Source organism: Mchenga conophoros, linkage group LG1 (genome assembly GCF_057382185.1).
Source record: "Mchenga conophoros isolate Kocher_MC1m ecotype Shallow Benthic linkage group LG1, M_conophoros_male_GT1.1, whole genome shotgun sequence".
Classification (NCBI taxonomy): Eukaryota; Metazoa; Chordata; class Actinopteri; order Cichliformes; family Cichlidae; genus Mchenga; species Mchenga conophoros.
This window is the reverse complement of record NC_140526.1, coordinates 30,471,809-30,498,578: the sequence shown is the minus strand read 5'-3', so window position 1 is coordinate 30,498,578 and position 26,770 is coordinate 30,471,809. Positions and strand designations below refer to the sequence as shown.

At 40.5% G+C, this 26,770-nt stretch overlaps 2 protein-coding genes across 4 annotated transcripts in view; one reads left to right on the top strand and one right to left on the bottom strand.

Annotated features, from left to right (window-relative positions):
- The window catches only part of coro2ba (coronin, actin binding protein, 2Ba), a 48,321-nt gene extending 29,021 nt beyond the window's left edge, over window positions 1–19,300 (top strand). For both annotated transcript variants that reach the window (XM_085274560.1, XM_085274570.1), the window contains exons 2-12: window positions 3,940–4,140; window positions 9,318–9,434; window positions 11,857–12,006; window positions 12,130–12,294; window positions 12,458–12,574; window positions 12,675–12,779; window positions 13,110–13,206; window positions 13,568–13,680; window positions 14,080–14,170; window positions 16,359–16,498; window positions 17,112–19,300. In XM_085274560.1, the coding sequence (XP_085130686.1) occupies window positions 3,940–4,140; window positions 9,318–9,434; window positions 11,857–12,006; window positions 12,130–12,294; window positions 12,458–12,574; window positions 12,675–12,779; window positions 13,110–13,206; window positions 13,568–13,680; window positions 14,080–14,170; window positions 16,359–16,498; window positions 17,112–17,246 (1,431 nt within the window). In that variant the 3' untranslated portion in view covers window positions 17,247–19,300. The remainder of the gene's footprint in view (window positions 1–3,939; window positions 4,141–9,317; window positions 9,435–11,856; window positions 12,007–12,129; window positions 12,295–12,457; window positions 12,575–12,674; window positions 12,780–13,109; window positions 13,207–13,567; window positions 13,681–14,079; window positions 14,171–16,358; window positions 16,499–17,111) is intronic.
- anp32a (acidic (leucine-rich) nuclear phosphoprotein 32 family, member A) lies at window positions 19,103–24,402 on the bottom strand. Of its 2 annotated transcripts, none has more exons than XM_085274592.1 (7): window positions 24,228–24,402; window positions 22,175–22,324; window positions 21,967–22,089; window positions 21,662–21,860; window positions 21,462–21,577; window positions 21,242–21,296; window positions 19,103–20,395 (listed from the first exon to the last, which is right to left on the bottom strand). In XM_085274592.1, exons 1-7 carry the CDS (start codon window positions 24,279–24,281, stop codon window positions 20,331–20,333), a joined length of 762 nt encoding a protein of 253 aa, XP_085130718.1. In that variant the 5' UTR covers window positions 24,282–24,402; the 3' UTR covers window positions 19,103–20,330. The 2 variants fall into 2 exon arrangements, with proteins under 2 accessions (XP_085130718.1, XP_085130708.1); XM_085274582.1 differs by having other exon boundaries at window positions 19,103–20,398; window positions 24,228–24,401.
- Window positions 24,403–26,770: the final 2,368 nt, after the last annotated feature.

Genomic DNA, 26,770 nt, shown 5'->3' with positions numbered 1-26,770 from the left:
GTCCTGAAGGATTCACAGTGCATACCGCGAGAAGAACTCATGCTCACAACCCACAAGTCTTGTGATATGATGGATACCAAATCATTTCTTGACTTGCTGTCTTTCTGTGTATGTGCATGCTCTGCTCATGATCTGCGTGTGAGCTGGTGTGCCGCAAACCCTCGTGAGATAAGAAAGACACAAACACGCTCAGACAGACATCCTCTCTGTGCCATACGCCGGGGACCGATGAATGAGCATCCTTGTAAAGAGAGCTCAAAGCGGACGACTCTCCTCTAACTGTCCCTTAGGCCAGTTTCTGCTGCTCTTCTGTTCCACATTAATTCTTTAACAAGCAGCTACTATTGAGCTTACACAGACCTAATATTGTCGGATCTTTACTTAACAATGTGAAGTTCTTGGAGACAACTGCTTTTTTGAGCTGGAATTAAAAGGATTTGAATGTTCGTGTGAATGTTAAATAAAGAATAAATGTTTTAGTTTTCATACTCCTGAATATGATAGGAGCAAAATTCATGCCTGCACTTTAGAGTTTTCTTTATATTCTGTTTCTTTAGACCGTACATGTGGTTCAGCTTGCTCTGTGATTAAAGGTGTTGTTTTAAACCTGTGGCTCGTTCCCCACGACAGCCACAGTCCTGCAGTGTCTGCCAATGACAAGCCAGCACTTTGCATGGCAGCACAGCCTCCACTGGTGTGTGAGTGAGAGAATGAATAGTGAGAAACACCTGCTTTACATTTACCATTACCATTTGGGTTTTTGGGTCTGTTTGTATTGCCGGTACAGATTCACATAGCTAATCTAGCATCAATAAACACCTCGGACGGTTTATGGTTTTAGAGAAGATTAAGCATTTTTTCTTTGTCTTATATTTGCTCGCCTCAGACAGCTAAATCACAGTAACCCACAGAAAAACTAGTAATATAAAATAAACGTATTTTCCTGCCTACGTTTGATTTATACGGGGTATAATTCATGCACTATCTTGAGTGTTGAAGTGAGGAGATGGAGGTCAGCCACACTGTAGCCTCCTGGATGCTACTTCTGCTGTCCAGTGAGAAACAGGAAAAGACAACGGTAGCAGCATGGTCAGGGCATGTTTCTATTTGCATGCATACACCCCTCCCACCAGTTCCCCTCCTTATCCGCAGAACAATGCTGAATAGAGGATTGCCTGATGTCATCCAGAATTGCAGCCACTGATCTGACAGCGGTCATAAATTCTCTTCCTCCAGTCCCCATCGCAAACTGATATAGTCTAGATTAAGTGTCACTAAAAATGTCTTTGAACAGATCTCCCTTCAGAGAATTTTTTTTAGAAGAAATTCTATAGCCACATTCATTCACCACAACTTCTGTCCCGTTGGGTCAAAGGTCATTTAACATCCTTGTCCTGTGGCTGAGTCAACTGTTAAATCCCTATGCAGAGCCAGACCATAGCAAAAATCAAGCACTCCACCAGTGCATTCTTGTGGTGAAGTGGCAAACAAAAGAAGCATCTTGAGTCAAGACCAACCACTTCTCTTTTGTTGTGAGCAGCAGCTGCAAACAATGGTTGCTATTCTGTTGTACAAGATCCATCTGAACCAAAAATAGAGTGACAAACAATAGAATATGGTGTGTTTGTCAGAAATGAATGATTTTTGTTCTTGATTGAGATTCAGTTTGGTTTTGTTTTGTTCCACGCGTTAATCACTGACTCTGTGGCAGCGTGGAGTAGCATGAAAACATTTTCACCCAGTTTTCACCCTTCAAAAGTCTCACACCCATGACCAGTTTGGATGATTTCCAACAACTGTATGTGTGACTCTTATCATATGTGCACAGATGGGACAGCCCACCCTGCAACTGTGCTTGGAAGATGGGGAATTTTAACACAATCATAATTATGCGTGCATGTTTTCTAGCTTCTAATCACCAAAATAAGACATTTTTTCCATTTTCTATTTACATTTGTCTTCTCTTTTTATATAGACTGTATATAAACAATGTCATCATCCTGATTAACTAGCTTGTAAGCTGTCCTTTTTGAAGCCTCTCCATCTATCATTATGGTCAATAGTCAAAGGAGCTTGCAAAGAAAAGCGTCTGGACTTCTTTAAGTTGCTTGAAGACGTTTCACCTCTCATCCGAGAAGCTTCTTCAGTTCTAAGGTCAAATGGTGGAGAGTCCCAGATATAACCCTAGTGGGAGTAACCCCCCACAGAGGGACAAAAGGACCCCCTGATGATCCTCTAATCGCCTGAGCCAAGGTGTGAAACTGGGTGTGGGTCCCAATCAGCCAGAGTTTCGGTGTGTTCATTGTGAAACCTGGCCCCACCTTATCATGCAAATTCCTGCAGTCAGATGGCCCAGGATGTGAGTGGGCGTTAAGGCATCTGGGAAGAGATCTCAAAACTGGATTATAGATGGCAGAGAGTTGGTGTCGTAAACCACCGCCTCTGTTCAAAGGTGGTCGCTCACAGTGGACATAAATGGCTTCTTTCACTCCTTCAAACCATCTGTCCTCTCTGTCCAAAATGTGAACGTTGGCATCCTCGAAAGAGTGTCCTTTATCCTTAAGATGCAGATGGACTGCTGAGTCTTGTCCTGTGGAGGTGGCTGTTCTGTGTTGTGCCATGCGCTTGTGAAGTGGCTGTTTGGTCTCTCCAATGTAGAGGTCTGAGCATTCCTCGCTGCACTGTACAGCATACACCACATTGTTAAGTTTGTGTTTTGGCGTTTTGTCTTTCGGGTGAACCAGTTTTTGTCTGAGCGTGTTGCTGGGTCTGAAATACACTGGGATGTCATGCTTGGAGAAAACTCTCCTGAGTTTTTCTGATACACCGGCTACATAGGGGATGACAATGTTGTTGCGTCTGTCCTTCTTATCCTCCCTCGCTGGTGTCTGGTCTTCTTTTCTGTGCCTCTTTGCTGACTTTAAGAACGCCCATTTAGGATAGCCGCACGTTTTGAGTGCTTCCTTTACATGTGTGTGTTCCTTCTTTTTTCCTTCAGGCTTAGAGGGAACATGTTCTGCCCGGTGGTGTAGGGTCCTAATTACTCCAAGTTTGTGTTCCAAAGGGTGATGGGAGTCAAAGAGGAGGTACTGGTCCGTGTGTGTGGGCTTCCGGTAAACTTCGATGTTGAGTTTGCCGTTCTCTTCAATGTGCACGGCGCAGTCCAGGAAAGGCAAACAGTTGTCCTTTGTGTCTTCCCTGGTGAACTTGATGTTTTTATCCACAGCGTTAATGTGCGCAGTGAAGGATTCCACTTCTTGTGTCTTGATTTTGACCCAGGTGTCGTCCACATATCTGTACCAGTGGCTGGGTACTCTTCCTTTGAAAGAGCCAAGAGCCTTCCTTTCCACTTCCTCCATGTAAAGGTTGGCTACAGTAGGTGACGCGGGGGAGCCCATGGCACAGCCATGTTTTTGTCTGTAAAAGCCTTCGTTGTACTTGAAATATGTAGTGGTGAGGCAGAGGTCTAACAGTGTGCAGATCTGATCGGGTGTGAAGTTGGTCCTGTCCTCCAAGGAGCTGTCTTCTTGTAGTCGTTTTCTGACAGTCTCCACTGCCTCCGTGGTGGGTCAATACCATCTTTTTATTTTTTTTAGCTAGAAGTGATCATATTCTACAACAAGGGTAAATGCTAGGTTTTCAACTAATGCTAGCCAACTTCGTCAGAGAACTGCAGCCATAAACAAACACAGATGCATCCCAATTATTAATTTACAAACCAGTACTAGTATTTCACGCAACAAAACTCCAGTGTAGACATCAGACAATCGTTTAGTATAATTAGTCGCAAAACACATCATGTTATTTATCAGATTACTGCCTTCACTAGAACTAGTTTCCTGAAATGTTAGGCTTTTTCTCCCCTGTTTTATATCATTGCGTTTTATAACATCTTTGATTTTTCAGATTGTTTATCTGTGACACATCTCTCTTTTTCAGATGTCATGGCGTCCGACGTACCGAAGCTCCAAGTTTCGAAATGTCTATGGAAAAGTAGCCAACCGGGAGCACTGCTTCGACGGTATCCCCATCACCAAGAATGTCCATGACAACCACTTCTGTGCCGTCAACTCCAAGTTCCTGGCAGTCGTCACAGAGAGTGCCGGCGGAGGCTCTTTCATTGTTATACCTGTATCCCAGGTAACACTGAATTAGCTCTTTGCTCCTATATCCTTCAGAATAAGAAAAATGAGTAAATTTTACAAAGTCAAACACAAATAATAGCGTGAGTAACTCATAATTAAAGAGAAATTCTTGCAGGATAAATCTGCATTCGTATGCATTTTTTCCTCTTGCTCTGTAAAATTTCTGTTACTTTAATCTTCTTTGACTGCACAGTGAAATCGGCAAGTTGCAGAGCTCTTTCCACACAAATGAAGCACAGTTTAACTGCCACTGCAAAGCCAGAATCTAAGGCCAGCATTGTAACTGGGTTGTGCTGCCAGTAGCACAATATAAAGGCATAGTGATATTGCTTATAAACACTACAAAAGGTTTGTTTGCTGGAAAGTTCAAAATTCCTTTTCTTATTATGGGAAAGGTAATTGTGCCTGTTCTCAATGATATTTCATTTCACACTTAGCAAACAGACCGTGCATCACTGCTTTTTGTAGGATATACAGGATGCAACACTAGTCCTGATTTGAGTAGCAACGGTAAATAGCAGCAGTAAGAAAGTGAAAAAGTTAGCTAAGAACATGTGTTCATGTAAATTTTACTGAAAGTTGTTCCCACATATTATGTGTGTTGGTTATTTTGGGTTTGATAAAAAGTTTCTGATGATCATTTTGGGGTCTTCAGTCACATCCCAATTGTTTCCAGCTTTATATCAATTGATAGTGTGTTTGTGTGAGTTCAGTGTAACTTTTCAATAAGGAGATGTTTTAGTTTGAATATCATTCCCATTTTTAGATGGCTTTGTGGGCCTTACAGAGTGCTTTGCCTCTTTAAGAGGAGACCATGCCAAGGTGCTTGCAAAGCTCTTGGCTGCCAAGCAGGGTCAAGTCTGGTTGTTATCAGGCAGTAGAAGCATTCAGTAAGCTGAACAGTTTTGCTGTCCGAAGCAGAGAGACTTCAGCTAGATTTTACGTCACATCATCGTGAGCTAACGTGTTCAGTCATGGAAAAAGACCGCCTGTGTGTGCATGTGGGCGTTTGCTGTTTAGCTTATTAGATACTTGGTGTGAGTCTCTCAGATGATGTCATGCTTTTTATGCATACTCACCCGTCACAGCACTGGCCAGAGGTAATTATGCTTTCTGAGCTGCCGGTTTTGTGAAGGTCACATCTCAGGGGCAACTCTGTTTAATAATGCACTGATAATGTTTTATACAAAATAGGTCGAAGGTTGATTTTTCTGGTGATTATTCAGTGCCTTAACACAGGTAGAGAAGGGGTGATTGTGATCAAGTTTCGCACAAATCTTGGGTCAGTGGTGTAGTTTATTTATTTGAAACATTGTTTTAATGACTGTCAAGGCTCCAACTTTGTTTCCTATTAGAATCTTCTTTTCTGGTCATAAATAAAGCATAAATGTACGTAACACCTGTCATTAAATGTATTTAAGTAGATCTATTATATGAGCCTGGTTATGTGTGAATGTAAAGTGCAGCTGAACTGGTAGACAGAGCCACAGAGTGGTATTTCTAAATAAATCAAGTCCATTGATCGTCAGGTTTGGAAAGTCCAAAGCTGATGATGGCGTTATCACAGAAAACTGAAGCAATCCCTGTTGCCAGGATGCATAACTTTATATACAGATGTATCGAGTACATAATGTGCACATACACTTAATAAGGCGTTTCATGACTTTTGTCCAGTAAAGTTCTGCAGATCTGCTGTTATATAAATAGATAAACTCAAAAATATGGGTTATATACACCATATATATACATAATATGTTTGTATACACTTTTTGTTTTAGGTACACTGTGAAATGTTACATTTAATGGAATCTTTGGTAATCAGTTTACACCAAGCACATTTTCCATAATGTTTAATTATTTGAACAAATAAACCTTTGACTGTATATAATTCAGCTGCTTTTTACTCCAAATAATTGCTTCATTTTTATGAGTGCAGAGAATCATTTTTCAAGTGATTGGTTTTGTCTGTTAATAAAAGTATTTTATTTCCAATAAATTTAATTAGGACAAGATGTTATCATTTTGTTTATCCATGCTGCTTCAGGTAGATTCATTAGAGTCTTTAAAACTGGTGAAGCTGTAGATAACAGTCAGGGGTGTCTTAGAAGTCTGTGCAGCACTGTTTATTTAGGCTTTTCAAGGAAGGATTCAGTGAAACAATAACACAAAAATAAAATGAAAAGACAGAAAGAAAAAAGGTTGCTTCCACACATGGAAAGAGAAAGTCTGACAGATTTCAGTGACTAAAAGAAAGAGCTGAATGTTTTTCAGTCCAGCCAGTCAGTCCAAGAGGAAGTCTCGTGAGTCAGAAAATTCACACACAGTGAGCATCAAAATGAAATGATTATGGCAGCAGTTTTATAGAAACTGTATTTTGTGACAGGAAAGAAATGTTTTTAATTATTAACCTGGGGGAAAATTGCAATAATCTAAATCTTTTGAATCTGAATCTCCAGTAACTATTAAAATCAAACAACCCAAAACTTGTATTTCCCCACTGTACTTTTGCTGCTGTGTGTAAAAACCCAGCCAACAGCTAGAACTTAATAGATTTCTTCCTACAATGAAAGTACTGGACTTGAGCGTTTGCTCAGGTTTCCGCTGAGTGGATAAATTCACAAGTGGCATTTATCATATTCAGCAACAGCACAGCTTCTGTGTGATGGAGGCTGCTGTTTAATGCAGGAAGGCAGACATGAAGTTTATTTTGTGTTTTCAATCTTATTTTACAGGCTTCACCTAAAATAAGGCAGCATATATAAGATGGCACGTGCTGTTGTTTGTGTGAAAGGGGCCATTACATGGTTACCACAGGAAAAATAAACTTTTTATTTATTTTTTACTTCTTTACAAAAGGCACCCACGCTATTTCAAAATGAAGCTCTGGCTCCTCTGTTAGATAAACAGACCAATCTGTAGGGGTTTGGCTAATGGTGAGGTATGAGCATGGCAGACATATTATGATGACAGCTGGCGAGACAGCCATATGTTTGCCCCTCAGACAGAGTCGCTAGAAAGTGGATGGACTACTGCTGGCACCACCTGGCACACAGCCTGGCTCTGAAAATGACACACAAGGTCACAAACACCTCTTCATCACCTCAGACAAAGAGGCAATTGCAGTGGGTGTGGTGCGTTGTGAATCAACATACTATTATTCCTATTACTACTGCTTTACTCTGTATGATGCAGCGTGTGGAGGATTTTAATTGGTTGGAATTCATTTCTCTGATAAAGTCATTGAGCTAATATTTTACCAGCAGATATATGCGTAATAGTGATGCATAGATAGATAGGTGTGGTATCTATCTAAGTTAAGCGTGACTCAGCGGGTTCACTTCAGCTGGCTGAGGTGTCGTAAGGCACATGGGAGATGCGCCACAGAGTATACATAAAAATATCAGGTTTATAGAACAGTGTCACCATGGCTGAGTTCGTCCTGTTCTGTTACTGAAACATAATTCCTCGTTCTCATCGGGGGAACCATATTACATTTTGGAAACATGACTCTGTTCGATGTCAGCTGTTAGTATTGCTGCAGTGACAGAGCAGCAGTGGTAAGTTGCATTAGTAAAGATTTATTGGGAATAACAGTTCGATAAATGTCTGCAGCAACCGCAGCGTGGTGCCGCTGGCGTATTGGAGATGCTGGTACCTGGCCAGCACATCTGCTCTTCTCAGAAAGTGCTCATATGTGCCACAGCCTCGGGAAATGACTAAAGACCATCAGGCCTAACGCTTTCCTGTCCGATAAAGTCTAGCGGGTGGTTGCAGCTAACGAGGCTATTTTATGTTATATTAAATTTCATGCGTGGTAGAAAGATAAAAATTGAGGGTGAAATCCAAGCTGTGAAAAGTCTGTTTTATTCATTTTATGTCCTATTATAAATGTAATTCCTTATAATACCCCTTAGAGCCTCTGAACCCTCTCATTCCCAACGGATGTTATGTTCTGTGCAGGTAATTAGTTCCACCCAAATAAGGAGTCCCTCAGATCCTGTTTCATTAATGATGAAAGTTCCCTAATAATAATGTGTCATCAGAACTTATATTGGCACAGCTTGTCATTGTTCTTTGGGGGGTTTTTTTTCAAGGGGAGATTTTATTACCCCAGTGCTCTACATTAATTATGAACTCCTGATGTGCCTGAGTTAGCTGTGTTTATTAAATCGAGTTGCCTTGCTTAGTCATTTCTTCTCTCATGCTGACTGATTGGATGTTCAGCTTCACGGTGGCTGTGTTCTGCCGGAGACTGATTTTGGCTCTTGTTCTTTGATTTGTTTGCAAAGCCCTCACTGTATTGGCAGTGTGTTACCTTGAAACTTACCTTTATTTCCCGGGTTGACTTCCTGCTTTGCTCTTTTTGAGCTGGTTGACTACAGCTAACCAAATTTGGCATTCACACAGACAAAGAATTCTTTAAATCTAAGCTTCACTGTGAATCTTAAAAAATTTTTTTCAATATTTTATCTCCTGTTGTAACAAAATTACATTTATTGTTTTCATTTTGGTGGGAAAGATTTGCAAGGAAATAGCTTGAAATTTCAATTTAATGCATTCTCAAAGATATTTATTATGAAAATTTTGCTAAAGCTTGGCAATGCCTCCAAAATAAGTCTTAAGGGTTCAGCAAGGACCGTGCATGCAGACGCACATGGGATTTCACAGGTGCATGACCCAGTGCTCTTAAGCAAATCTCTAAGGAAATCAGAAAAGAGGTCAGTGGATTGAGTGGACATCAAACATTCATGACATCATGACCGATATGAAGAGCTTCCTGTCATCTGCTGTTATGAGCCAGTGCCCCTCTGTGGACTCTGTAGGTTATTGCAGTAATAATAATAATGTGTCTCGGTTGTCCCTGTACAATAACCGGGTTTGCTTTGCTTTGTTCAGAAGTGATAGAGACATCTCACTGATGTGAGTCTTTCATGTTCACATCAAAAGGAGCAAAGATGAGTTCTGCTCAGTAACATTCTCTAAAAATTTATGCTATTCTTTAATATTGTCTTTAAAATGTCTTTTGTTTCGACTAAAGTTTTGTGCAATTTGTGATGATTCTGATTCTTTCCAGTAATATTCCTTTATAGTGATGCGATTGCAAACAATACCTCTTCATTTATGCATTGACATACTGTATGCGTTTCATCTGCATGTTGTACGTGCTTTCAGTCTGGCCGCCTGGACTCTCATCACCCGAAAGTGTGCGGCCACAATGGCAACGTGCTGGATATCAAGTGGAACCCTTTCTGTGAAAACATCATAGCGTCCTGCTCCGAGGACACTTCAGTAAGTGATCCACTTTATTCTTTTTAACTCCCATTTTTATGAGTTGATGACTTTTAAGATTCTAAAAAAATTCTCTTGTATGTGCTTAAATGCTGAGGTTGACAGCCACTAGTCCAGAAGGTGAATGGGTCGTCAGTTTAATATGGTCAGAGGCAGAGGTGTGGACTCGAGTCACATGACTTGGACTCGAGTCAGACTAGAGTCATTAATTTTATGACTTTAGACTTGACTTGAAAAAATGTTCTAAGACTTGTGACTTGACTTGGACTTTTACACCAATGACTTGGGACTTGAATTGGACTTGAACCGGTTTACTTGAAAAGACTTGATATTTTACCCCAAATATAAAATTTAACACGCATATTATATAGAGATTGAAAATGTGACGTCATTCACGGGTAGAACCGCAAAGGATTCTGGGAACTCGTGGCAAGCGGTACTAGCGCACGCAGGCTTTCAATTGAAATCAGTCACACAGCGATAAAAAGAAACACAAAAATGTCAAGAAGCCGTTGTATTATTAACTACAATAGCCGGTCGCATGACAGCCACGGGAAGCCGACGGGTAAAGAGATCGGTTGTTATCGGATTACGTCGTTGAAGAGAAATTGTTCATGTTTCCGAAGTAACAAAGACGCGACTGGATTGCAGCCATTCAAAGATCAAATATAACGTCCCAGAACACTCCAGCTCACAGGTTAGTCTGCTCCAAGCATTTACACAAAGGTCAGTCTGCTGTTGTAGTTAATACGTCATTTTTCTTAACATAATTGGTGATATAGGTTACAAGCAAGTCTGGCGCTGAACAGAAATTGTCGCGCTATGCTCCTTTGTTTATTGTGTTTATTGTGCATAAATAGTGAATTGTCCTGACACAATATTGCGTTTCGCTTCTGTTATTATGGTACATTGACAAAAACATATACTTTTATTCACAGAATAAAACAGTTGTTTTGTATCACTAATTGTCCAGTACGATTACAGCATACAATATTATTGTCACTGCTACATTTCTGTAAGGCGTACCAGAAATTATTTCTACTACTAATTAATTACCGTTGAGCTCAAAGGTCCTATTAATAAACGGTTAACGAATGTGTATTTATGACGACGATTTGTGAGACTGGTAAACTTATGATACGTACGATGGTCTTTACTTTCTACACGGTGCATTTCAAGGTCCTGCACCCATCCGTCGGTAAACTGTACCTGGGCTTGTTGCAGTGACCGGAAGTTACTAAACTTCATGAGTGTATGCACTCACTCCAAGAACCGTATAATTATAAATATGCATATAAATATGCTACAATGAGATAGCTGACTTCATCTAACTAGCAAATGTTGTCCAGGCTACGTTGGTGATGCAGTTTTTTTTAATGTGTATGATATTTTTGTCATGCGATTTTAAAGCCGGTCCTACAACCGCATCCAAGAATAACATGCAGCTTATCTCAGAACTGTCGGTGAAAATTATTCTTGGAGCTAAGTTTAATTGAGCTGCATTTTAAAGAGGTGCAATTTCACAATTTGTGTATATTTTCTAAGTTCACTATTTTGTCATGTGTTGAGAAAAACACAGATTTAAAAATTACATGGTCTAATATTTACATTTAGCATAACTGCAACATACTTTTTTCTTTTTTTTTTTTTTTTTAAAGACTCGAAAGGACTTGAAATTCAAAATTTCAGACTTGTGACTTGACTCGGACTTTTACACCAGTGACTTGAGACTCGACTCTGACTTGCCTGACATTACTTGAGACTTGACTTGAGGATAAAGACTTGAGACTTACTTGAGACTTGCAAAACAATGACTTGGTCCCACCTCTGGTCAGAGGTTACTGATTCATACGGTTTGTACTGGACACGCGCTTCTGATCCGATCCTACGGTGTGCTGTTGTTGCTGCTGTGAGGTTTGAAAACGACAAATAGGCAAACATCAGTTAGCTTTTCAGCAGCTTGCTATATTAATGACATTAGGCACAAAATAAAATAGCAATCACTGTTACCCTACAGGCTGTTTTTTCGTGATACATGTACCTGTTACATTACTCTAGTGAATACTGCACAGCATTGGTAGCACTGTGCTCTGTGTAGTACTTTCACATGTTCAAAGATAATCTGATCTGGTCTGACACAGAGCCTCTATCCATAGCAGTAATCCTGTCTAATCCTAATGCAACGGGCTACATTGATAGCTTGTGCTATTTCTGATCAGACGATTTCTAGCTGTGTCCTCCTGATTGTGGTTTAGAGTTCATACTAATGTGTTGTGAAAGCACGCAGTAGTCCTGATAATTTGCTAACAAAAACAGAATAATAAAAATGTCACTTGTTATCATGTTTTGTGAGAATGAGCAAACCTGTAGGTATATTTGTGTGTCCAGTAACAACCTCGGTGTGCGTTGGTAAATGTTGCAGGTGCGAGTATGGGAGATCCCAGAGGGCGGCCTGAGGCGCAACATGATGGAAGCAGTGCTGGAGTTGTACGGTCACAGCAGACGGGTGGGTCTGATCGAGTGGCACCCCACCAGCAGCGGCATCCTCTTCAGTGCAGGCTACGACTACAAGGTACAAAAACAACACAGCCACACCCCCAACAACCACAGTTATATCTCTATTTATGATCACTTTAATTGAAGTACAGCAGCCCTCTAACAGCTCCACCAAAACAATTTTTCCCGACTGAGTTAGATCCTCATCTGGAACCTGGAGATAGGCGAGCCGGTGAAAATGATCGACTGCCACACTGACGTCATCCTCAGCATGTCTTTCAATACAGACGGCAGTCTGCTGGCCACCAGCTGCAAAGACAAGAAGCTGCGTGTCATTGAGCCACGCTCCGGGAGAGTCCTTCAGGTGAGGCGGACCTGGCTGATGACGATAAACTGACATGTTTTAGTGGTTTCTGAAAAACGCTCTGCTTTCTACTGTCACAAGAATATTCTGTTAACATATTAGAGTGTTAACTTCCTTGCAAGTGTATGTTGCCTCACTCTCTCTATGTGTGCTGCTCCATCAGCAAGCCAGCTGCAAGAACCACCGCGTAAACAGAGTTGTGTTCTTGGGCAATATGAAGCGGCTGCTCACCACAGGGTTTTCTCGCTGGAACACTCGGCAGATCGCTCTCTGGGATCAGGTCAGACAACACTTCTCCATACATGCATACAGTGCCACAGCAGGTAGATCAAGTGTGCATGTGTGTTAAAAACAATGTTTGTATACATTGTTATTCCTAGGAGGATTTGTCCATGCCGATGGTGGAGGAGGACATAGACGGGCTCTCAGGACTGTTGTTTCCCTTCTATGATGCTGACACACACATGTTGTATCTGGCAGGCAAGGTCAGCCCCGATGTCCGTACAGTTGTACAAAAGTAGTCTAAAAACTGAACTGTGTTTACCATTCATTTATTGCATATCTAATACATTTTGGATGACTGTGATTGGAATTGATGATTTATTTTTAAGGGGTGTGTGTGTGTGTGTGTGTGTGTGTGTGTGTGTGTGTGTGTGTGTGTGTGTGTGTGTGTGTGTTCGTTCAATTTAACTTGAGTAATAAAGGGAAGTCAAAGTCTGAGAAGCATTGCTTGTTCTGGAAATCTGAGCACAGCAGCAAAAAAGATGTAGCTTCAATTGCTCAGAGGTAATGACCATGTTCTGTTGCTCTGGCAGGGGGACGGCAACATCCGTTACTTTGAAATCACCACAGAGAAGCCGTACATCCAGTACCTAATGGAGTTCCGATCCCCTGCCCCACAGAAAGGACTAGGTAAGCCAGTTGCTGAACAGCAGTATCTGATCTGTCCTGCCAGAGGAGAAAGAGAAATGCTAACCCAGTCATTAACTGTCTTTAGAAACGGAGAGGTGGAATGAATCACTGTGAAAATGAGCTCAGCCCTCAACACTCCTCTAAAAACGGTGTTGCGTAGCTGAAAGGATCGTATTTACTGAAGAAAATAAAAATGAGGTGTCCGAATTGGAAATTTGCTCAAAAAAGCTTAAAGAGCTTCACTAACTTGTCACGCTGCAGCAGGTTGTTTTTGTATCTTGTTGATGAGACAAACAATGAATTCTAGGAAAGGGATGTTGGCAAAACAGCCGTCACCACATGCCTCTTTTCCTGTCTGCAGGTGTGATGCCAAAGCACGGGATGGATGTGGCAGCTTGCGAGGTGTACCGCTTCTACAAACTGGTCACCCTCAAGGGTTTGATTGAGCCCATTTCCATGATTGTGCCAAGAAGGGTGAGTGGGAATGAAATTAGACTCCATTCTGTTATTATCAGTCTCATCTTCAGCAGATGATAACCAGCATTTATTAAGTCAAAAAAGCTGTTAGATTTTAGCCAACACCTCTTGGGAACACTGGACTTATAATACCTTGGTTTGTGATGAATACAAAATCAGAGCAAGAAGAAACAAGAACAGGAATAATTAATCTAATACCATTTATTTGACCTAAGACGTGTGTTTAAAAGCAGACTGGTGAATGAGCATCTCAAAGTCAAAAGGTGGAAAATTATCAAAACCGTATGTAATTCTTTGAGATAAAAACTCTTTACCAAAGACATCTGAACGTTGAGATAATCAGCAGTGCTGAGCAAATGGTTGCTGAGACATCTGAAAATGTTTGTTTGTTTACAGTCAGACACGTACCAGGAGGACATCTACCCCATGACGGCAGGAACAGAACCGGCCCTGTCAGCCAGCGAGTGGCTGAGCGGAATTGATAGAGGTAAGCAACCCGTCAGAGACGCACTTGTCTGGCTTGTTAAACAGCATTTTAATAGGGGAGCGGCATCTTATTCATTTGCTGCAACTGATTTCCATGATGACTTGCATGCAAGGTTGCCTCTAACAAGTAAACAAAGCTAATGTAGATTAATTTACAGCAAACTTCAGTCACTGAGTGTTTTTGTTTTGCTGAATCATGCACTGACAACATGTAGCTTGTGTTATCACCAGCATGGTTAAAAAAAAAATCCCCACAGTTGATTTATTTTAATTGATGCAATCCAGTCCAGTTCATTAACATTCAACTTTACTATATTGTGAGCACTACTTCACAGCAATAGTCATCTCAAGCTTCTACAGTAAGAGTATTAGAGAGAAAATCCTCAATAACCCTCTAACTAACAACAGCAGGGAGGTAGAACTCCATTTTAGCAGGAAGAAACTTTAGCTGGTCTCAGCTATCAGCTGGGGTGGGGGAAATGAAAGGAGAGAAATGTGGAAAGATGGTAAACAAAAACAAGATAAAGCACAAACTACAGGACAGAGATGACAAAGTGAATGTTGTGCTTAACAGTGGCATAAAAATGCATTGGGAGTAAGAGAGAAGGGAGTGATGGAGAAGTGATCAGTGCTTCATGGGCAGTCCCCAAAGAACCCGGGCCTATAGCAGCATGGCTAATGGACTGGGTCATCTGATCTGATAACAGTAAAGAGAGTGTCTGCCCTGAACCCAAGCTGGCTCGACAGGAGAGTAGTCAGATAGATGAAGGTGCTACCCCCCATTTTAACTGTTACAACATCTAAGCTCTTCATGTTCATGTTTCATGGAGCTTTAAAATAAGAACTCAAACCAAGTGAACACTAATGCAGTTCACTTCAATTTACGTTTTTTTCATATACTGCCAAATCACCTCAAGGTGCTTTATACTCTAAAGCAGCACACACACACACACACACACACACACACACACACACACACACACACACACACACACACACACACACACACACACACACACACTCACTCTCAAGCATGAGCAAGTAGGAAGGAAAGTGGGAAGGAAAAACTCCCTTTTAACAGGAAGAAGCCTCCTGCAGAACCAGGCTCAGGGAGGGGCGGGGCCATCTGCCGCAACCAGTTAGAGGTGAGAGGAGGAATACAGGACAAAAGACAAAAGTGAAGGCTCTGCTTCTCATTTTACTTTTAAATATCCTTGGAAGCACAAGCAAGCCGGCAGTCTGGGGGTAAAGTGCACTATTGGGGTGGTATGCTACTGAGAGGTATTAAAGATAAGATGCGGTCTGATTATTCAAGTGAAGAGAAATGAAATTCAGGATGTTAAAAGTATGTTTTGAAAGTCCCGTTCTTTCCTTCTCACATTGTGTTTGCTCTCAGTGGGTTAGGGTTAAATATCTGCATTTGCAAAAATTACCATCCGATTCACAAAACCCACACACCTGCCAATTTTGTTCTTACAACCACGCGTATTTCACTGAATCGGAATCAATGTAAATAGACAGGTTTTTTTTTTTTTTTCTCACGAGTGTGATTTTAATATGCTCGGCAATTAAAACTATAGTATGGTCACTATTTTGTAAAGGAAATTTTTTTAAATAAGAGATGCTTTCCAGTCAGTATTTTGTATTATTGACATTTACATTTAGTTTTTTAGTTTTGTGAAGATTTTTTGGTTCATGGGCTTTTTGGAAGATCAAATAATGACCTACAGGAGTTTTTATTATAACTAATATTGTTTAGTTTATACTATTTAAATTGTATTTGAAGAAAGTTGTCTTCATTATTTGTGTGTAGACATGGGCTGAGATAGTACTATATATATATATATATATATATATATATATATATATATATATATATATATATATATATATATATATATTATTTTTTTTAAGAGAACAAATGAACCCAATGCTGATACTGAAATACTGATGAAGTCTGGATAACAAAAGCTTAGTAACTTTGGAAATTGCTTTAGGCACTGAATCCATATCCTAATCATGTTGTAGAATAACTAAACACTTGAATATGTGGATGTCCTGAAGAGCTGAAGACGTGCATGGATAAACGGTAGATTCTCTGGTGTTGATCTGTGGACGGCCGAAGCCTCTTGCTGCTTTGTGTTGGTTTTCACAGGGAAAAGTTCATTTTCTCCCTGCTTTTCAAACAGACCCAGTTTTGATGTCCCTGAAGGATGGTTACCACCGGCCAAACCAGGTGGTGTTCAAGGTCCCGGTGAAGGAAAAGAAGAGTGTGGTAGTGAATGGGATCGACCTGCTGGAGAACGTACCACCCAGGACAGAGAACGAGGTGTGTGAAGGATGACAAGTATAATATAAAATAATTGCAGCCTTTAATGGAGTGTAATAACGCTGTAACTAAACCGCAACTTGTTTTTGTTGTACAACTGATTCACTTAAAGTGGATCTCTATACATTTCTTTCCTTTTCTTCTGTATAATAGTTCAAAGTCATCTTTATTACATTATGCATGCATTAACCAAAAAAAATGTGAAACGTGCTATTTTAGCGCTCGCCCTTTGAGTCAGCTTTCTTCTGATTGGCTGCCCTTTGTGAGACTGAAAAGCCTTTGGTGACCATTTTTTGGATATCCACTGTCATACAGTTTGAATAGTAAAAAAAAATAAAATAAAAAATCAGAAACTAAGCTTTTAGAGCAGTCTGACCTTTTGGCTCATGGGGTCCATGTAGTAGCTGTTCCACAGCTTTCGATCATAAGAGTAGAGCATAATGTACTGGTGCAAATGATTTCAGAAAAAAGCTGAGAATGAACCCAGCCTTACACAACTTGCCATTAAAACCAAATGTTTCGTCCTTCATCCTGCCAATGTCCTCTTTTCCTTGTTTTGAGAGCTGCCGTTGCGCTCATGTTCTTCCACGCGTTTCCCACCTTTTCCACCCAGCTCCTGCGGATGTTCTTCCGGCAGCAGGATGAGCTGCGGCGGCTGAAGGAGGAACTGACCACCAAGGACGTCCGAATACGCCAGCTGGAACTCGAGCTCAACAACCTGAAGAACGTTAGCCCCAACAACGCCTGACCTCTTAGACTCCTGGACTGGCAAAGCCTCGCTTCCTTTGCCCCCCCCCCCCACTTCTGACCTCCAACAACCTTCTGAGCCCTTCGCCCTGCTTTTTTGATATATTTCATTATATCATAACTTCATTCTTCCTGCTGTTCCACGTAGTGCACACAATAACATGGTAACCATTGGATAATGTTAACTGATCCAAATACTGCAATATTGCAGTAGTGACAAATACAAGTAATGAGGCATGACAGATCAGGGATTGCTACTTAAGCATTAAATCGCTGATATAGAATGCAGAGAATTTTGGTATTTTCAGTTTTTATAAATGTAAATGATTGATCTAGCAGTGTTATTCCACGCCGCCTAGGTATTCGTCTCACTTTGCCTACCCTCTTGTCCATGTGGCAATGCCTTGATCACCATGCAAAAAAAAAAAAAAAGTCCTGTACTGACCAAACCACCTCCGAATTATAATTTTTATGTTGAGGTTAAAACTGGAGAAGACTATTATTGCTCCTATTTTTCTTCCCCAAGGCCTTAGACCCTGCTGCAGACCCAGTTTGCAGCGAGCTGCAACATTATCTCAAAATGGCGGACGAGGAGAGCTTTGCAGACATGGACCATGTTTTTCCCACCGGGCTGCTTATCCCATTACCTACAAACAGTGGCTAGAGATTTACTTTGTCACACTGACACTTAGCTACTCCAGACAGTCTTTCCCCAAGGACAGCACATAGCTCACTTTGTTCAGGTATCTCTTTATTTAAACAATGGGGACGCAGCTGAGGAGACATGGATCCGAGGGAAGCTTTGCTGGCTGTTACTGGTTTTTAGGGCTAATTTTGATGGGGTAATGTATATTTGCTTTTTATTTATTATTTGTCACATCTTACCTTTTTAGCTAATAACATGTATATTTCTTAATCCCTTTGTTTTTGTATGACACACTGCGCAAGTAATGATTGTGATGCTTGATAGATTTTGCTGAATGTTTCCGGTGGAAATGGTGCAAGACTTGTGTGAAACAGCACCTTAAAAAGGTATTTCTTCTTAGCTCTTTGTCTCCAACAACGTAACTTCAGATAAGTTATGAAGCTATATAATTTCCTACTTTTAAAAGTGCAAACTGGAATAATAACCAACCATTTGACATTTAAACCAAGTATATTACTATTACTGAGAAATGTTTGTCTGTAGCCGTGTAACTTTTGCTTTCAAGACGTCAGGTGACGTGCCTCTCCTCCACCCGTACCGACAACACATACAGGAGAAATTTGCGCTGCCTCATTCAGCTTTACATTTGAGAGCATTCGAATTTAATTGGCACTATTTTAAGAGCCGAGCTGGAGAAATTCCACTGCATGCATGACAAGGATGGAAATGGTAAGTTAACAGCGAGTTACGGACTAAAGGTCACAAGTCTTTCCTCATAACATCATCGCAGGCACATAAAGGGCCAAAGCTTCATAGCTTTAGCTAGAGAAGATGAGCCCTTAACAATGAACAATGGTAAATATCTGTGTTAAATAAAAGGCTACAGTGAAAGTAGACAGATCGATGAGCTGCAGTGACAGACAGGAGACAGGTCGAGTAACTGTTTAGTCATGACATTTTTGACCAAACAGTTACTGCTGCAGACTCAAAGTAAACCCCAACTTAGATTTGCTTAGTGTGGTAGCAGTGTACTGTAGATGTATACATACGAGTTCAGTATTGTGGGAAAAAAAAGGCATTCTGTAAATTCTTTTCTTGATTTTCCATGTAGAGGATCAAAAATGACAACTGTCATCACTCCCTGGAATTCTGTATACACTTTTTTTTTTAATATATTAAACTGTGTACAAGGACCACAAACGTCAAACACATATATAAAAGGGATTTATTGAAGTGAATGGAAGGGGAAAAGAAAGAAATCAGCTGATGACAGTGGATTTAACATGTAGTGAAAAAAAATCACTGAGGTAGGCCAATTTGACCATTGCGTATACTGGAGGAAAACAAAGTCCAAACAGCTGACCGTTTTCCAGAGTTTACATTTTGCAACAATAAATTTTCGATGCACATACGTTGTGGCTGTAACCTCCATTTAAATCAAGCACTCCTCTACACCACCAGCACAAAATTCAAGCATTGCCATCTGTGTGTGTGTCACAGAAAAGAACATGGGGGGGGGGAGCAAAGAAAGCAATGAGCTCTGATGTTTTGTCCTTATGGAAAGATGATGCATACAAAGTTATGTTCAAATTCAAGAAATTTCACACTGCGTATTCTTAGATAAAGCAGCATACATATTTAATATCTTATTACAATTCATAGTTTCACCTCAGTTGTCTGTTCAATGTCTGCCGTCATCAAAGAGAATACAAAAAAATAGATTTGGTCATTATTTACAAGAACACGTAATTTCCGAACTATCAAAGCTGAGGGTTTAAGAGGAGGAGGAGCAGCTTTGACAAGGGCAGACATTTTTTTGCTAGGATTTAAAAATATGTCCCGTGAGGGTCACACTGCGCATGTTCAGACAGAAGTTTCACACCAGGACAGCAGAGAGTATTGGCATACTGGTGACACTACAAACACATAACTTACATTAAAAAGAAAAAAAAAAAAAAGAAATACAATTAAAAAAATAATAACAATAAGTTTAAGACGAGGAGAGGACAGCCATACATGAATCCAGTAGTTGACTTTAAAATGTATTAGACATGCACTCTTTTTATTTTATTTTTTTTTTCCTCCCCTCTTTTTGGGGCAGTCTTAAAATACATCAGAAATTGGTCTTACACAAACAGTGAGGAAACAAAAACGTCTCTCAAAAAGGTTTATATTTGCTATTATTTGATATTACAAAACTGGTGTCCACGAAGCAGTTAAAAGTGGACAGTAAAGACTGGAACACGGGGGTGTCAAAGGTACACAAATGTAACCTTTTCTTTCCCTTCAGGAAAACCCGTCTACCTAACTGGCCAATAACAAAAGAAACCCACTCCTACTGCAATATGAAACTGAGGGGAAAAAATACATGGGGGCTGTTGGGAAGTGACTGGGAGATACAAGTTAAAAACAGTTCACAACTTAGCTTAAAGAAGACTCTCAATCGTCATCATCTTCCTCCCCTTCTTCATCCAGGTCCCTTTTTCTCTTCTGACCTCGCTCTTCTTCTGAGAAATAAGTAAGAAATAAAAGTCACATTTATAAGACAAATACAGCATTACAGATGAAGAAAGCTCCACGTGACCAAAACACATTATCCTTGTCCTCGTTTCACACTTGTCTCCCTGTTTTGTTTGTATCACGCACACATAAGCTCCCTCTGAGGCTCAATATGAAGCCAGCACACAGGGGTGAAAACTGCAAATCATTTGAATGCCCACTAGAGGCTAACTCCCAAAGGATTCACTCCCTATATTTATTTTATTTAACCTTTATTTCTACATTTACAAGAGAGACCCGTTTCCGACAGTATAATGAAATTACAATTAAAGAAAGTAATAATAAAATAGCTTTTGGGGGACAGCTCCATATTTATTTGTACATTACTTTCCATTAACTATAAAATACCTCTGTTTGTGCACAGATAACAATACACTCTGAAATGCACCTTGCTAACAAAGCGTGCTAGCCATAGTGGCAAGGTTTAAGCATTTTTAGCATTAACTTAGCATTCTACAGTCCCAAGCACAGTCATTTCTGGCTCTCCAAAAGACAAGCTTGCAAAAACCATAATACTGAAGATCAAGGCTTCAAAACATGAGTTTACGACCTACAAGGTGCTGTCACTGTGCCTACTCCCATCCTTTATATACCGTCTATGGTTTATACATGGTGTATATATAGTGGACACAGAAACTGTAGCATCTCTCCATGTTAACGCCATGTGTAAAATATCCAAAGGGCATATTTAAATTTGCTAATTCATAAAGGTTAAGAAAAACAAAAGCAGTCCACTATAAAGAATAGCATCAAGCGTGTGCACTTATTATGCATTTGGAGAAGTTGCTCACCTTCGTCATCTTCATCGTCAACCTCTCTGTCATTCAAATCATCCTCCTCTTCCTCCTTTGTTAAAAGACAAGGCAAAGTTAGTGAGATGATTCACTTCCGGGTCTCACGGAGTTGAAGCCAGAGGACGAGAGGCGGGATTCACCATGGCAACCAGTCTACTAACAAGAGCATTTTTACATAACTATTAGAAAAAGCATATCTCATTTATTCTCATCTCACCTCTCCACTGAGGTCTTCCTCTTCTTCTTCTTCATTCTCCTCTTCTTCATCCTCTCCTTCCTCCTCCTCCTCATCTCCCGGTGCTGCATCTTCATCATACTCCTCATCATCTACATCTGGGTGAAAGTGGTCAGTTAATATAAACGCCAGCATTAGCGTCGCAAAGACATACATGAGACCCGACATAGTCTTGGACATACCATCTTCATCTTCCTCATCATCATCCAAGCCCTCTGCATAGACCTCAGCATCAGAATCGGGTGCTTCTTTGTCATCTTTGTCATACCCATCCAGGTACGTGAGCTGGGGTAATAGCTTGAACACGTTGTCTCTGTATTCGTTCAGGTTTGTCACTTCACAGTTAAACAGATCTAGGCTTTTCAGGGTCCCCAGTTCTTTCTATCAGAACAAAAAACAAACAAAAACAATCCAGTTTGATAAACAACAACGAGCTGTTTTGCATGTTGTGCTTTTCCCCCCCCCCCCTCATATTTCTGGGACTCACCAGTGGTTCTATTGTGCTGAGGTCTTTAATCTTGTTGCCACTGAGGTTTAGATGTGTGAGATTGGGGCACTTCTCCGCCAGAACTTCCAACCCTCCTGAGATCCTGTTATCGCTGAGTTCAAGCTGTTGGTCAATTAAATAATCAAAACCTTGCAAAACTTTACAGTCTGAAGCTACAGAGATTTGTCACGTGATGAAAAGCACCCACCTTTTTGAGTTTATTTAGCTTCGGCAAGTGGGCAACTGTCGTCAGACCAACATTGATTGTGCTTAGAAACTCCAGCTCCTCAAACTCGTCTGTTAGACCCTCGATCTTGCCTTCATTTGAGCGACAGTTGTCTAGCACTAGTTCTTTGACCTGAAGCGTAATCAAAAAATTAAAATGGTTAGAATTTGTCAAACTGCAAACATCATATTTGTTAATCCCAATCAACACATTACATTGTTGCTTTGTTACAGCAGTCAGCAATGACAGGAAAAAATGCTAACAAAAAGCAAGCACATACCAAACAACAATCCATACATTTCTGTAAATTCAAGACACATTTTATTTTCATTACTACATTCGTCTTTGACACTTTAGTTAAATTGTATCAACAATATTTGGAATCAGCTCTTAATTGTAAAAATATATATATACACATATAAACATTTAAATTGATTTACTTTTACCATTTTTTAAGAAAATAAATAAATCTGAAGAAAATAAACAAACGTCCTCCTACAGATAAACCAGCTCAACACTGGGCGGATGCCACACTTCAGTGTAGCAGCAGCAACAGCGTTAATTTTGGCCCTGCGCACTGATATTTAAATAGTGTGATATGCGGTCACAGGTGGGCTGTTATCGGATATTTCACCTCGGCCTTGAACGTGACTCAGCCAATCAGCAGTGAGGACCAGAACTATAAAAAAAAAAAAAAAAACCCAAAAAAAACCCCACTGTCCATCAGCGGTCATTGTACCGCTGTAAATATCGCGATGCGTTGACTCTTTCCATTACGTAAATATGACATTTATCTCGCTTTTTTGACACATTAGTAAGAAAACGATAAAGTACGGCTGCCGTGTTTAAAGCGCAATAAGAGACGTGCGCGTGAGCTATGAGCGACGCAGATGCACATTAGTCAAAACAAGCCGGAGCCAAACAGACCTACGAGTCGTGCACAGGGTCATTTGTGAGTAGGAGGGGCCGCTAAAGCCGATTAGATAGCTGCCAGGCAAACGTTTTCATTGTTGCTCGCGCTAAACACTTCCCGATTGGACTGATGGTGTGTATAGACCTCTATTAACACGAAGGTATGATGACTGGTTCGTCGTTTGTGTCGAATGAACGGGATTTCGGTGTATTTCGAATAGCCTTTGTTTCTCGGTAAAATGGCGGCTTGTCCTAGTTCTGGAAAACTAGAGCAACAGCGCGGCTCGACGATTTCCCCCCCTGTTTTCACCGGGGGAGCTGGGACGCCTAAGCTTCGAGAAATCCCGATGAAAACGAGTGAATAGCCACACGACAGTTGATAATGAGTCGGGCGTAGCTCGTTTTTGATCTCTGCGTGGGGTTTTTTCGCGCAGCTTGGTGGCCGCTAACGGTCCACGGTAACGGCACTTTTATTTCGGCCATCTGTGCGCACAGTGACTCCGGATGGAGGTTTGCAGGCTCCCCCAGCGTAAAAAGCTGCTCCCTGCAGACATAAACGACTTGAACCGGACGGTTTGTGCAACTATAGCAGCGGTCTGCAGTTGTAAGGCGATAATTCGAGGCTGTGATCTTTATGCATCACTGATAATGTTCACGACTTTGAGTGCTCGCATCCTCAACGCGCCAAGTGCACGGCTTAAACTGTTTTTTTTTTTTTTTAGGTGAACGTATTTCCCAGTCCAAGCATGCACACTGAGCCTCAGACAATGACTAAAAACAAGAATCCCGACAACGCGGGGTTCGTGGATCAAAAGTTACAAATATGGCTTCTCACACTGCTTGCCTTGTTTATACCGCTGGCATTAAAAAAGAAGCTGTGGTGCATTCTCAAACTGCACATTAAAACGTGAAGCTGGAGCCGCACTAAAAAGTTCAAGCAGCGGACCCGCGGAGCACCTGCCCGCTGTAAACACGACGGCAAAAGCAACAATGTGACCCGACGTCCCCCATCATCTTTTTAACTTGGAAGAAACTTTGTATCCCCACGCCAAGGCATCACGCGAAATATTCTCCATTAGCCGAGAGTGAAGCATTATTACAGCGAGCCGCGAGGCCAACTTACGTCTGACGGAGTGCGGTTCCGCAACTCTAGGTGAATTCTTTTCTTCATGTCCATCCTCGAAAGGCTCACCCCGTGATACGATACACACTTTTAATAATTACTGCAAATGCAACTACCACCTCCAGAGCAGGCTGCTGCTGTTCATTCAAACTTGATCCGCTCGGTGGGCGGGAGCACGTTTCAGGATTGTCGTCACCGCCGACCAATGGCACGCGCCAAATAAAGAGGGAACGGATTTACAGACGCGCGGGCCAATGAAGGCGCCCTTATCAAACTGGGTGGGGTTTTGTTGTCTAAGTTTGGTTGTTTGTTAACTTAAGTTTACATGGAAATAGTAATACTGTAATGTTTTTCACTGAATACATGCAGTCGATGCACAACCACCACCCTTAAACCTCCACCTACATCGAAGCCCAGCCCCATACGTTTTGAGGTTTTTTGAAGCTTAATTAATTTTACATTTAATTTATTGTTAAATTTAACTGACATATTAATTGTACAGCTTTTTAATTTTTATCATTTAAAAATGCACACTGTTCCATCCTGCCTCTGTACAAAACAAAAAATATAAATTATTTTAAAAAGTATAGAATAATGACACACTAAAAAATATTTTTTTTCCTCCATAAAACGTCTAACAACTATAAAACAACAACAGCTATTGCATGTAATGTTAGAAAATTTGCCAAAAAAAGTTGACATTGTTATTGTATGCTATGCAAAAACAACTTTAATGACCCATAATATATAAAGAATAACATTTTGATATTAGAACTTACCATTTTTCAAATATTACTGATCCAGAGTGGAGAAGCAAGAATAGATAACCTAATAGTAAAATAACACCAACCGGGTTGAAAGACCTGATTTTTCGCATGTGATAACTGGCATTACTCATGTCTTTTAATAATGCTAAGAGCTCCTTGTGTGGCTTTGAGGTACAGTGGGTCATCCACTAATAACAGGTTGGCCAGCACGTAGACTGATGCCATGAATGCTTTGGAATAAAGGGCTAGATTAATTTAACTATTCTTCTCCAAACAAATAAAATAGCACAGTGCTGAGTTTTTTGGGCAGTCTGAGATCCACTAGGGGTCTTCTTCACAGTTTCACTCAAGTGCTGGCAGGTCATGAGTGCTCTGCGTGTTGCTGTGTGCACCTTTTCCACAAGGGGGAAGCAAAGCCTCAACTGTATATCCAGTGACCACCAGGAGGGTGTTTAAAAAATTTCAGTTAAACTCAATTCAAATTTTTCTTTGTGTTTTTTTAGCAGAAGTAATGGGTAGAACGGATCCTAGCACAATGTGGTGAAAAGTAATGGCTATTAATATACCACAAACTTCCTGTTAGTTAATTTAATTGTAATTTGAACAGAAAATGATGAAATATATCAGCACAAAGAATGCTTTGTTTCTGCCAAATAAATACATGTCACTGGTTATCAATAAGGAGGAGTGTCCGTCTCTCTTTGCGCCACTGTCTCACTCCATATCCATGAAACTTGTCTGTGATAAATAACCTGCATGCTCATGATAAGGGCAAATGAGAGTAACCGCCAATAACGGAACTGCTGCCTTTTCATTGCCCACGGCACTCTCAGCAGCCCCTAAAACCATCGTCTTTCTCTTCTCTGTTTCGCTCCATTAATGGTGAACAAGTTGCTGTCTAACAGGAATGCTCCTGGTTAACGGAGCTAACCTTAACTACAGGGGACACCAGCCCGCTTTCTATTATAAAGTTGTGAAATTTTGTGACTCACATGTACCCTACAGTTTAATAACAAGATACAGGATGAGATAGTCAATTAAAGCCATTACCAAGTAAAATCATATAGTACAGCTACCTTCTTATATTTGCTCAGTGTTGGGGGGGCTAGCATACAACCACAAAGAGGCACAAAATAACAAACTATTATGCAGCATTAACCCAAAGAGACAGGAAAACACAAGTTTTGTGATGCAAGTAAACACAAAAGAGATTAAAATGCGGCAACAACTGAAACTGTCACAAACAGAGCTGCATTTTTGTGTGTGTTGGGTGTACTCTGGGTAAGTGTTGGCCTTTGATTTTTGAATTGTGCATCAGTTTTTTCCAGATGAAATATAATTCATTATTCCCTCATCAAAATGTTTTTGATTAGCCTCTTTGGAAAAGTTGGCACCTTTACAAAGGTTTATAATGGTTCTGTGTGACAGTGAGCCCAAGTCTAAGAATTAGCTGGGAGAGGATTGAGGAGATGAATGTAAGAACTCTGCTACTAGAGGGCGACTCTGTGCTTTTTCTCCTGGCACTTTAAACTCTGTGCACATCATATAAACAATCTGTTTACCACCTTTAGGTGTCACATTGAAGTCAAATAGGTGAAAATGGTTTATAAACGAAACAAAAACCATAAAAAGGATGTATTTACAAAAGTATATAAGAGCTTAACAACAACAGATCCTGTCACATACTGCAGAATATTCAAATGAATTTATTAGGCAAATCTGTTCAACTAGTTTTTTGCATTTGGCCTGGTTTTTCAAAAACTGCAAAGTTGAATG